The following is a 13,508-nucleotide window of genomic DNA, read 5'->3' as shown; positions in this document are numbered from 1 at the left end:
TCCCACTGGCAGGGCCACCATTTCCCATGGCTTTTTGTCTCCGCCTTTCCAAAGGGATCAGGGACAAGCACGGTCCCATCTTTAGTCAGCACTGACCTGACCTGTTTGGGGTTATGTGAAATCTCAAGGAAGAAAAAATCTGCAGATGCTGGAAATCGAAGCAACACACTCAAAATGCTGGAGGAACTCAGCAGGTCAGGCAGCATCTACAGAAAAGAGTAAACAGTCGATGTTTCAGGCCGGGACCCTTCATCAGGTCTCAGCCTGTAAAGTTGACTGTTTACTCCTTTCCATAGATGCTGCCTGGCCTGCTGAGTTCCTCCAGCATTTTGTGTGTATTACTAAGGTTATCTAAATGCTGGGTCATGGAGAATCCCCAATATTGAGACAAATGCTGGTGAGATTCAGCAGGCCAGGCAGCATTTATGGAAAAAAAATACGGTTGATGTTTTGGACTGAGACCTTTTGGCAGCACTGGAGAAAAAAAGATGAATAGATTTAAAAGGTGGGCGAAAGGAGAGAGTGAAGCACAAGGTGATAGGTGAAGCTGGGAGGAGGAGGGACGAAGTAAAGAGCTGGGAAGTTGATTCGTGAAAGAGATACAGGGTTGGAGAAGGGGAGAGTCTGATAGAAGAGGACAGAAGGCCATGAAAGAAAGAAAAGGGGGTGGAGGAGCACCAGAGGCAGGCAAGAAGATAAGTGAGAGAGGAAAAAGGGGGTGGGATGTGGTGAAGGGGGGTGTTTGGACACTCATGCCATTGGTTGGAGGCTATCCAGACAGACAGTAGAGGAGACTACAGATTGACATATTGGAATGTGAATGAGAAGTGGAATTACAATGGGTGGCCATCCAGTATGACCTTCTGTATATTGGTGAGACCCGACATAGATTGGGAGACCGCTTTGCTGAGCACCTGCGCTCCGTTCACCAGAAGAAGCATGATTTTCCAGTAGCCACTCATTCTAATTCCACTTCCTATTTCCATACGTCAATCCATGGCCTCCTCCATTGTCATGATGAGGTTACATTCATATTGGAGGAACAGCACCTTATATTCCATCTGGGCAACCTCCAACCTGATGGCATGAACACTGATTTCTTGAATTTCTGGTAAAGCTTCCTCCCCCTCACCATTCCCCATCGCCTTTTCCCTCTCTCACCTTATCTCCCTGTCTGCCCATTGCCCCTCTCTGGTGCTCCTCCCCACTTTTCATTCTTCCGTAGCCTTCAGTTCTCACCCTCCCCCTTCTCCAGCCCTGTATCTCTTTCATCAATCAACTTCCCAGCTCTTTACTTCATCACCCTGCCTCCCAGTTTCACCTTGTGTTTTTCTCTCCCCTCCCCCACCTTTTACATCTACTCCTCATCTTTTTTCTCCAGTCCTGCCGAAGGGTCTCAGCCTGAAACATCGACTGTACTTTTTTCTGTTGATGCTGCCTGACCTGCTGCGTTCCTCCAGCATTTTGTGTGCGTTGCTTGGATTTCCAGCATCTGCAGTTTTTCTCTTGCTTGAGACTAATAATCTATTTGTTCATCCTGAAGGTTAACAAGAACATTTGGGTGTGGCCAAATGATTTAATGACACATCCTTGACTGTAAGACAATAAGCTTGTCAAGAACATAATTCTGCTCCTATGTTTTATAGTCTTGTGTGTGAACTTTGTCAAATGCTGTGACATTATCTCACGGCTCATGAACTTAACCCCTGAATAATGAAGACCAACACATCATGACGCTTGGTTCACAAGATGCTGAGAAGTGAAAAGGTAAAAGGACAACTGTCACTCCTTAAGAATAGAGGAGACAAAAGGAAGGAAATTATAGGCCAGTTAGCCTAACATCTGTGGTTGGGAAAGTGTTTGAATCCATTATTAAGGATGAAGTTTCCGTGTACTTGGAGACTAATGATAAAATAAGTTAAAGTTAGCATGGTTCCTGCAAAGGGAAATCTTGTCTGACAATCTGTTAGAATTCTTTGAAGAAGGAACAAGCAGACAAAGAAGAGGTAGTGGATGCCATTTACTTGGATTTTCAGAAGGCATTTGATAAAGTGCCCCACATGAGGCTGCTTAACAAGATAAAGTCCTATGGTGTTGCTGGAAAGATACTGGCATGGATAGAGGAATGGCTGACGGGCAGGAGTGTTGCTGAAAAGGTATTACTCGGACACGAAGGAGATCGCTTTTGCAAGTGTTTATTATAACATGATATGCATCATGGAGAGCTCAACCTCTTAAAGCAGAGTTCTTGAGACTCTCCCCGAGTACACAGACTTTTCTCATTATATAGACATAGTGTATCTTATCAAAAGCTTCCAAGCACATTTGTGAAATACAGCATGCAAGCAGATAATTCGTTTGCTCAATAATCATGTCTTAGCACAGTAAATAAATAAATAAATATAAAAATAATCAGGTTACTGTTTTCTTTATCTATTCAAAGCTACTTCTGCATACAATCTTGAAGCCGGGACAATTACACAGTTCAGCTATTAAACAAAACAGAACATCACATGATTTTGCTCTGATTACTCCCTCTCAAGCTAGTTAGCCCTTTACAGCAGTCGTGCAGAAGCAGTTTAAGTGTGCTGTGAAAAAAAAACTCTTTAACTCCCTAGTATCTAGCTAGTAACAAAATTTCTTCCACAAGGAGGCAGTGAGTGGGAATAAAGGGGACCTTTTCTGGTTGTCTGCTGGCAACTAGTGGTGTTCCTCGGGGGTCAGTATTGGGTCTGCTGTTTTTCACATTATTTGTCAATGATTTAGATCATAGAATTGATGGCATTGTGGCAAGTCTGCGGATGATACTAAGATAGGTGGAGGGGTAGGTAGTGCTGAGGAAGCAATGCGATTGCATCAGGACTTAAACGAATTGGAAGAATGCCAAAAAAGTGGCAGATGAAATACAGTGTTGCAGACATCCCTCCTCTCCTGGAAGTGTATCGCTGGCGGCTCCCTGATGCCTGCAAATTATATACAATGTCCCAGAAATTGATTTTTCTTGACAGTGAGTGAGTGGGGGGAGGGAGAGAGACGTAGTGAGAGAGTGACAGAGAGAGCATCCTTTCTTTGTGCTAAGTAGACCTATCAGTTTTCTCTGTGGGCGGGCTTTACAGTCGACCCTTCCCTCTCTCTCATAGTCCATCAGTTCAGTTTACTGTCCCGCAGCACCATGGCAGAATGTTCCAAAAAGAGAAAATATAAAATGTATTTCACCCCAGACTACACAAAAGTGTACCCCTGCCTAATAGGGGTCAAAAATAATGACAGTGTTACTCACTGCACTGTTTGCAACAGTGACTTTTCTATTGCCCATGGTGGGTTAAATGACTGTAAAAGACATGTTGAGGTGATTTAACAGGTGTCATTCATTCATTAGCATAGCTAACATTATTTAAGCTAGCTGGCTAGCTGCTAAGGAGCTACTCTATTGATGTCTTACATGATGCGGCCAAACTCCCTGTAGACTTTTTAAAAGTTGTAATAGAATAAAAAAAGGACTCCATGATAATATAAGTAAATACGAGGGGTGATTGATAAGTTTGTGGCTTAAGGTAGAAAGAGATGAGTTATTAACTTGAAACTTTCTGCATAATCACTCAAAGATTGAACCATGTAACGAGAGCTGTATAACTCACCTCCTTCTACCTTAGGCCACAAACTTATCAATCACCCCTGCCGTGGACACTTTCTGGAGGTCCAAGATCTATACGCTTCATGACCATTGTATGTGTGTAAATGTAGGAGGGGACTATGTTGAAAAAAAATGTGCTAGGTTTTCTAAGATTGACTCCTTCTACCTTAGGCTACGAACTTATCAATCACCCCTCATATTTTAATGTCATATTTTCTGCATAAGACAATATAATAAGGATACACCTCATGCTTTTATTTCTTCTAGGGACCACAGCATATCAGGGAGGCTAAGTGCAGGGAAGGCTGCTCAAGATTTTCACAGTTCTTTTCAGCTGAAAACCAAAGTCTGACAGAGAAGGTCACTAGGGCTGAAGTGTACTTTTCTTCTTTCATCGTTGAGCATAACCTGCCATTCCAGGTGTGTAAGCGCACGGGCAAGCTATTCAGGAAAATGATTCCTGATTCAGAAATAGCAAAAAACTATGCCTGCTCATCAACCAAGACAGCAGCTATTGTGAGCATGGCACTGGAACCTGAATGTTCAGAGGATCTGTACAAGCTCATCTGGACAGAGAAAAGGCCATACAGTGTTTTGGTTGAAAGCAATGATATCATATGTGAGAAGGAATGTGCCATTTTAGCCAGGTACTATAATGAAACACAGGATAAGGTAACAGTTGGATTTATAGACATGCCAGTGTGCAATGATGACAAAGCTGAAAACATATTCAACTGCTTTGCATTATCCATGCATGACAAAGGCCTTGAATGGTCTAATTGTGTAGGATTTAGCAGTGATGATTGGCAAAAACAACTCTGTCTTATTAAGGGTGAAAGCACAGGCCCCTCATATTTACAGCATTGGCTGTCCAAGTCACCTGGTCAACACTTGTGCCAAAACTGCTGCTAAGGAGCTCTCAATGTCACCTGAAGAACTGCTCATTGACATCTACTCCTACTCTGAGAAAAGTTCCAAACGAAGAGAGGACCTAAAACAGTTTCAAGAGTTCTGCAATGTTGCCCAGCAGAGAGTACAAAAGCATTGTCCTACACGCTGGCTTTCTTTAGGAAAAGATTTGGACCATCTGCTACACCAATGGCCAGTCTTTATTTCACATTTTGAGTCCAAGAGTGAGAATCAGAAGTCATCTCATATTCAGAAGAGGCTGAAAGACCCCCAAATGAAAATATACATATGCTTTCTCCATAATGTCATACAATGTTTTGACAAATTCAATTTGATTTTTCAAAACAAGACACCTATCCTCTTCAAGTTGGCGAAGCCAAAGGTGTTGAGAGAACAGAACATTCAGGAGTGTTGTGTTCTTTCATAATCAGATGTCCTGTACTGTATACATACACACTTGGAGATCAACCGGGGTTGGGGTGGTGTTACCTCTCTGAAATTTGTTTTTGCAGGGTGGGATGTCTGGTGTTGGGAAATGCATGATAATGCATTTTGGTAAAAGGAACAATCTAAATGGGGAGAAGGTTCACGTATCAGAGATGCAGAGGGACTCATGCAAGCCACCCAGAAGGTTAATTCACAGGTTGAGTCTGTGGTAAAGAAAGCAAATGCAAAGTTGGCAGTTATTTCAAGGAGAATAGAATATAAAAACAAGGAGATAATACTTTATAAGACACTAGTCAGGCCACAGTTTAAGTACTGTCAACAGTTTTGGGCCCCATATCTCAGAAAGGATGTGCTGTTATTGAAGAGTCCAGAGGATGCTACTTGGAGAAGTGATCTTTTAGAACCGAAAGTAAGGAGGACTTTTTTTTTTAGCCATACAGTGGTGAATCTGATTATCTGCCACAGACTGATGGAGGCCAAGTCCGTGGTTGTATTTAAGGCAGAAATTGTTAAGATTCCTGATTGGTCGGGGCATCTCGAATAATGGTGAGAGGGCAAGTGTATGGGGTTGAATGGGATCCGGGATCAGCCCTGGCTCGATGGGCTGAATAGCCTAATTATGGCCCAGCGAACCCCTGAGCGCCTCTCGGCCGCACGCGCCCGGCGCCCGGCGCACGGCGGGTAACGGCTACGCCTGTGACGCAATCACGCCGTGTTATTGTGGGTCTCCGGCTCCACGACAATGGCGGCTCGCTGGAGCAGCGAGAATGTGGTGGTGGAGGTTAGGGACTCGCAGGTAACTCTACGTCCAGCAGCCGCGGGCGCCCTTGGGGCTTTGGAAAGATCGCGTCTGCGGGCGCTGTGGCTGACTGGCTGTGGGAGCCCATGACGCCAAAAGAGTCGCAGGTCCGGAGGTCTCTAGTGTTTGGGCCGGGTGAAAGAGCGCAGGCGCGGACAGCGCTGCCCGCCCTCCTCCCCTTAAATGGGCTATTCACTTATTGGCAAGGTGGATTCAATTTACAGATTGGCTTTGTTTTAACTTGAAACTGGACATCAGTGTGGCCGTGATATATAAAATCTGCTGCATTTGGGGTGCTTCCTTATTCCTGTCGCCTTCTTTAAGAAAATAATAACCGATACTCCTCAGAACTTCTGGGTCAAGGCAGTAACCAGCAGGTTACGGTAATCTTGGTGACAGGCATTCTCGAAAACATGAGCAGGGAGGGCATACACGCTTTTCATTTTCACTGCAGACCTCAGCATGAGAAATAGAAGATACTTTTTGTATTTTTCACAAATTGAAACAGTTTGGGTGATACAGTTATCTTGAGAAGTTAACCTCCCTCCTTTTAGTTCACACCTGATTAAAAAGGCCTGTATGACACTAACTGTAAACATGAGCTACTGTATACTAGGGGTTGATGATATGTTAAAGTGACTATGGTTTTAAACACTACTGCTTTGATGTTCTGAAACGAGAGTAATTTTAAATAAAACCTGAGCAGTTTTATCATGCAAAAAGTGCAGTGTATGATGGGTTGTCTTGGGGGAAATGCACAAAAACTGAACTGTGGTTTAAGGTCCAGGAGATCTTGTGGATGCCACACAAAATGTTGGAGGAACTCAGCAAGTCAGGCAACTTCTGTGGAGGGGAATAAATAGTCATTCCTGGTGAAGGGGTTTGGACTATTTATTCCCCTCTATAGATGCTACCTGGATTCTTGATATCCTCCAGCATTTTTGGGTTTTGTTCAGTGCTGTAAGGCATGTGCTGCTAACTTGGGAAGAGTGATGACTACATGGTGAATTGTGTGTTAGTGCTCCAGCTCCTGTTTTGGGGGAAGTGATCCCTGCAATAAACACTGAGCTGCTATCAAAGTTCAAAGTACATCATATTTTATACATCCCTGAGATTCGTCTCCTTGCAGGCCTTACGTTTGTGGTGGGAAAGCTGTTGGAAAAGATTCTTAGAGATAGGATCTATGGGCATTTAGAGAATCATGGTCTAATCAGGGACAGTCAGCATGGCTTTGTGAAGGGCAGATCGTGCCTAACAAGCCTAATACAGTACTTTGAGGAGGTGACCAGGCATATAGATGAGGGTAGTGCAGTGGATGTGATCTACATGGATTTTAATAAGGCATTTGACAAGGTTCCACACGGTAGGCTTATTCAGAAAGTCACAAGGCATGGGATCCAGGGAAGTTAGGCCAGGGGGATTCAGAATTGGCTTGCCTGCAGAAGGCAGAGGGTCGTGGTGGAGGGAGTACATTCAGATTGGAGGGTTGTGACTAATGGTATCCCACAAGGATCTGTTCTGGGACCTCTACTTTTTGTGATGTTTATTAACGACCTGGATGTGGGGGTAGAAGGTTGGGTTGGCAAGTTTGCAGACGACACAAAGGTTGGTGGTGTTGTAGATAGTGTAGAGGATTGTCGAAGATTGCAGAGACACATTGATAGGATGCAGAAGTGGGCTGAGAAGTGGCAGATGGAGTTCAACCCAGAGAAGTGTGAGGTGGTTTTCAACTTTCAGGGATCTATGGACATGTACCCCCAGATCCTTCTGTTCCTCCACACTGCCAAGTATCCTGCCATTAACTTTGTACTCTGCCTTGGAGTTTGTCCTTCCAAAATGTACCACCTCACACTTCTAAAAAGGGTACAGAGGAGATTTACCAGGATGATGTCTGGTTTAGAGAGTATGGATTATGATCAGAGATTAAGGGAGCTAGGGCTTTACTCTTTGGAGAGAAGGAGGATGAGAGGTCACATGATAGAGGTGTACAAGATATTAAGAGGAATAGACAGAGAAGAGGCCAATAGAAGAGGCCAGCGCCTCTTCCCCAGGGCACCACTGCTCAGTACAAGTGGACTTGGCTTTAAGGTAAGGGGAAGGAAGTTCAAGGGGGATATTAGAGGAAAGTTTTTCACTCAGAGAGTGGTTGGTGTGTGGAATGCACTGCCTGAGTCAGTGGTGGAGGCAGATACAGTAGTGAAGTTTAAGAGACTACTAGACAGGTATATGGAAGAATTTAAGGCGGGGAGTTATATGGGAGGCTGGGTTTGAGGGTTGGCACAACATTGTGGGCCAAAAGGCCTGTAATGTGCTGTACTATTCTATGTTCTATAAACCAAATAGAATCCATTAAAAACAAAACAAGACAGTCAAACTTTTGTCAAAGACTTGTCAAACAAGTGGGCAGAGAGAGAAAATCATATTGTGTAAACAACAAAAGCAGGCTGAGTGTATTGAGAACTGAAGCTCACAAAGCCAGGCGTCACTGCAGACAATCCAGAAGTCCATCAGTTGCAGGCCACGGCCTCCATCCAGCACAGAGACGAGCAAACCCGTTGGAGCAGTGAGTTGAATCAGATCATCCCTCATGTCTGACCCCAGCACCCTGACAATTTCAATCAGGGCCAGCGCATAAATTGTCCAAACCTCAGGCCATTCCTTGCTCTCTGCCACTTCAGTATGCCCTCAGACTTGGGCACCACCACTTCAATTCGGCCCAGTACTCGACCTTCCAATTTGGCTTGGCTTTTAAATCGATCAAACTTAAGATTTTTCCTTAACTTTGCCTCAGCCTGGCTCTGCTGCATTGAATTGTCTCTAAGTCTGGTCCAGCAACTCTAGTCTGGACATGCAGCAACGGTCCTTCCTCTCTGAGATCCCACACCACAAAAATGCCAGGTCGTACAGGTGATTAAGCTCAACTTCGACAGGGAAACCACAGGCCACTGTTTGTAGTGATCGTTTACCAGAAAAATTGTGAATAGCTTTGTTTCAGTGCTAAACTTCATCAGTGTTGTCTTAAATCTGTCATAAAGACTGATGAAAAGTTTGAACCTGAGCTGCTAAACATTGTAACGGAGTTACCATTTTGTTATGGGTTTCCGGCTTTTCATTTTCACTGTAATTGCACTTGTTGTGTGACTGTGGAAGCAAAGTCAGTTGCGATTGTACAGTGTAGTTCATATTAATGTAGTGTGTTCTCAACAACCCGCATGTATTTCAATGCAGAGATTAATGTATTGAGTTCTAATTGGATTCGAATGATCCTGATTAAGTGGAGAGAGATATTTAGATGGCATCTTTAGCCACCTTTAAGCATTTTAGTGGGAATTCAATATTCTTGTAGTCTTTCTAGGAACCATTATTGCACAATACAAAACAGTGAGCTGTTTCCCTTCTGATAGATCAAAGTATCAAAAGTAAATATTTTCTTTTTATAGAATTGCAGCAGTCTTTTGGCTGTTGCTTTGAAAATTAATACTTTGAATCAGGTTTTGTATCACCCACATACAGTATGTCATGAAATTCATTAACCATTCATTAAAATTCATTAATCTTTTCGAGCTGAACTAAGGGTCTCCAATTAATTCAGACCTAACTTTCCTCATAAAGTAATCTGACAATTCTGAGTGGCGTCATAGAACACTACAGCATAAATGTCTCCACGAGTCTCCACGAGTCCACGCTGACCCAGCCAGACCCTGTTTCCTGCATTTAGCTCATTTAGTACTTGCTGCCCATGTACTTTATTAAACGATATTGTTGTGCTTGCCTCGTTCACTTCCTTTGGCAGAAAATTCCATGTACTCACCATCCTTTGCATGAAAAACTTGCCCATTAGGCCCCTTTTAAATCTTGCCCCTCTCACACTAAACCTTGGCTCCCTACCCTGGGTTAAAGACTGTTGCCATCCACCTTGTCTACACCTCTCATTTTAAACACTTCCATAAGGTCACCTTTCAGTAAAGGCTAACCTTTTCCTAAAACATAGGCTTCCAGTTATCTGAGTGAATCTTCTGTCTAAATTGCTTCCAATAATAATCTTTCCTTGAATGGAAAGCAAAAACTATGTAGTTCTCTAAATACAATCTGAATGTCAATGTGGTAATACTTCCCTTCTTTTTACCTAAACCCACTTGAATTGTTAGCATTCTGCTCGATTTCCAAGTTACACAGAACATCTGTTTTCTCCTTCCTCACATCAATGCAGGGGAATGTTCAGAGGTGACTAAAGTCAATTCATATTGACAAAGGGAGATTTAATCAGAGGCATCAGTGGTTAAACCAGTTCATATATTGTGTAAATTTTAAAAAAAAATTAGGTCTGCATCAATTTCTGCCAACTTTAGATGGCAAGATAACAGGGATTCACTGTTATGTTTAAAGAGTTTGGGCAAGGGGGTAATTCTTGCATTTGGAATGACAAAAGAGGGGACATTAATTGATCGGAAAAATGTGAATGCGGACTTGAACTGAGTGTTTCCGATTCTTTAAATGTACTTTTCCAAAAGAATGCTGCACTTTTGGGGTTTCCATCTTCCAGGTTTGATGATAAACCAAGGGGGTTTTCTATTCTTTTCAATGGAGGTTAATGGCACTTAGAGGAGTAGGAAACTGTCAAATATTTATCTCCTATTCAGCGTCATTCTTTAGAGGTGATCTGATGATTATCACATTGCTATATTTGGGACATTGTTACACACAAATGATCGTTTTCCAATGTTCGAATGTCACTGTAATTGAAAGGCAACTTCAAAGAAATTGGTGATAACACCTAGCAGCTCAGGCAACCATGGTGGAGGGAAGCAGAATTAATGTTTTGAGTTGATAAATTTTCATTAGCTCCTATTCTGACCTATTGATTAATTTCAACATTTATTGTTCTATTGCAGATACCAGAAATCCAAGGTATTTTGCAGTTGTAATTTAGATATATTTTGGGGAAGTCTTAAATTAGTGAATGGATCTAAATAGACGCGTCTTTTTTAAAATTAGCGGACCAGGTTCATTTGTGAATTGGGGTTGTGTAAAGCAATAGAGCCCAAAATTGGCATAATGTTGAGAATTGATGCTTTGTAAGTGTTATAGATTTTGGGTTTTTAAATTGCACTTTTGTTTAAAATGTTAATTTGTTTTTTTTTACACATCAGGCAACTGCGATGTCTGTGAACTGTCATGGCCAACTTGCAGTGCTCTCTGGGTAAGCAGACCAGCAGGAATAGGTAGCACCTGAATGCAAATACCTTTGTTCCATCCTTCTGTATATCCTCAGGGATTTGGAATGACTACCAGACAGCTTTGTATCATTGGGCATATACAGCAGAGGATACTGGAATTGTTCCTTGTTGTTCTGTTGATGTTCTTGAGTATTATTTCAAACTAAAGTTGTATTACATATAACTATAAAGTGAACAGCAGAACAACAGGTAATTTTCCTCCAAACCTTAAAACAAGTTTGTGGTGTTTAGTGTCCATGAGAGTATAGGGAGCGCTTATGACAAGAAGGATTCCATTTGGAATTTGTACAGCAAGACCCCTAGTACATTATCTTATACATGACTTATCACTCACATGATTCTGCATCCACCTACACAAGGAGCAATATATGCCACTAAATTAACAACAAGCAACATGATGTGGGAGGTATGACTTAGGGTAACCTCATGTGGTCTTATGGCAAATGTGCATACAGACGAACAGGAGGTTAGGATTGAACCAGAATCATTACTTGATTATGATTAAATTCTTTTTGGCCAAACTGTGTTGAATTTTGGGATCTGTCTGGCCTGGCTTATATTGTACTGGAGTTTCTTCCCAGTGAGTAGTCCACAGCAGTCCTTGCTACCGCTACAACTCAAAAGCATCTGCAAGGAGGTGTATTTCATTTTTGCTGCTGGCTGTAAATACTTGATATCTGGTGAGCAGTTCTATATGGGATAATACAGAAATGTTTGAGGATGTTAAAACCACAATTCCACTGAAACAGCATATGACTTACTGTATTAGGAATATTAATTGCTGTGAATCAGAGTTTCCCAGAACAGTGGGAGTATGGTTTACGTGTATTCTTATACCACCTTTGTGCTGCTATGCTAACCATAGTACGTTGAGGTCTGTTACTATTTACGGTGATGGGTGAGAGGTTGGGATTGGTGATGTGGAGAGGGTTTCCTTTTTGTGGATGAAACATATTGGTTAATCGGTAGAAATGTTGACTTCTTTGTAGGCGCCGCTTCTTGTATGTTATAAATTTAGATGCTCCGTCAGAAGTACCAAAAAAGATTGCAAGGCAGAGTAAGTGGGACATTGGGGCCGTGCAGTGGAATCCACATGAGACCTCGTCTCACTATTTCGCAGCTTCAGTAAGTAGCAAATTACATTTAACTCTTTGGAAATGCTGGAATGTAAAATAGTAAATTAAAAATATCATTCTTCATCTTTGTTACAAAATTAAAATAAAACTGAATGATGTAGTTTTATAGAAAATGCTTTAAATGCTAAACAGATCTGAAAATACAGGCTGAGTACCCCTTAACTGAATTCCAAATTTTTTTTGAGTGCTGATGTGACATCACTAACAGAAAATTCCACTAGATGCTGGGAAAGTTCGCAGGTGACAAGCATGACAGACAGTTCTGAGAAGTGACTGGCCTCACATATGTAATGAACAGAAGTACTGAAAAATAGAAAAACACTGCACAAAGTGAAAAATTAAGATCTCAGTTGCATATAGTCAGAGTGAACATGTACTGCTTAATGGTATACTGATCATGAAACAGGCAAAGATCTATCACAATGAACTGAAAATTGAAGGCAATTGTGAATAATCAGTGGCTGGTTGCAGAAACTTAAGAAAAGGCACGACATTAGATTTTTAAAGTATTACTGATAAAAATCTTAACACCAGAACTAATCTATAATGTTGATTGTTTATATAACTTACATAAAACCAAAAAATATGTAAAATACAAACACTGTGTACTGGGCATCGTAAGTGGAGACTGAAAGCCTGCTGTGTTTGTTACTGTTCAACAGCTGATTCAGGTATTCTCCCAATACTGTTGTGCTGCGTTTGTTATCCTGCACACGTTATATTTTCATTATATTAATGGTCTGTACTAATTTTTACATAAACAATGTAAGGCAAAGACTAATTTACTGGTAGTGCATAAATTCATAGTTGGAAATGATGGTGATCCCAAGTTATCATCATATGTTTCAAAATCCAAAAAAAAATCCAAAACTCTTCCTGCCCCAAACATTTTGGATAAGGGTACTTAACCTGTACCTGGTACTTTTGGCTGTCTCACAGTTAGTGATGGGATTAAGGCTGGATGGCAAAATGGGTAGAAACAAATAGACAATTAGCTATCTGAAGAAGAATAACAGTGCTTAATTCTCAGCTGGAATGTAGTGAACATTTTTGGGAATATAATTCATGGAATATATAAGGGTTCACAACATTTACATATTAGTATTTCTAGAATGTTACATTGTTTGGGGTTTCTTCCTTGTGAGACTAAAAATATGATTGTATTGGATTAGTGAGGTGTAAGGTGATTTAATAAAGATTGTAAGGCAAGAAGAGATTTACACTGAAAATAGCTACTTTTGATGAGTGGATTATTAAATAGAGGTTATTCAAAAATATATAAGGGAAAAGATGTGACGATTTAAATAACTTAATGGTGTGTAGATGTTAAAGACTCTATGAAAATA

General features: G+C 41.5%; 1 protein-coding gene across 3 annotated transcripts in view; it reads left to right on the top strand.

The window, feature by feature from the left end:
* Window positions 1–5,703: 5,703 nt before the first annotated feature.
* The window catches only part of wdr59 (WD repeat domain 59), a 101,569-nt gene continuing 93,764 nt past the window's right edge, over window positions 5,704–13,508 (top strand). For all 3 annotated transcript variants that reach the window (XM_059992589.1, XM_059992588.1, XM_059992587.1), the window contains exons 1-3: window positions 5,704–5,786; window positions 10,940–10,989; window positions 12,016–12,151. In XM_059992589.1, the coding sequence (XP_059848572.1) occupies window positions 5,733–5,786; window positions 10,940–10,989; window positions 12,016–12,151 (240 nt within the window). In that variant the 5' untranslated portion in view covers window positions 5,704–5,732. The remainder of the gene's footprint in view (window positions 5,787–10,939; window positions 10,990–12,015; window positions 12,152–13,508) is intronic.

Source organism: Hypanus sabinus, chromosome 17 (genome assembly GCF_030144855.1).
Source record: "Hypanus sabinus isolate sHypSab1 chromosome 17, sHypSab1.hap1, whole genome shotgun sequence".
In the NCBI taxonomy this organism is placed as follows: domain Eukaryota; kingdom Metazoa; phylum Chordata; class Chondrichthyes; order Myliobatiformes; family Dasyatidae; genus Hypanus; species Hypanus sabinus.
This window is presented reverse-complemented; position numbering and strand designations above follow the sequence as displayed.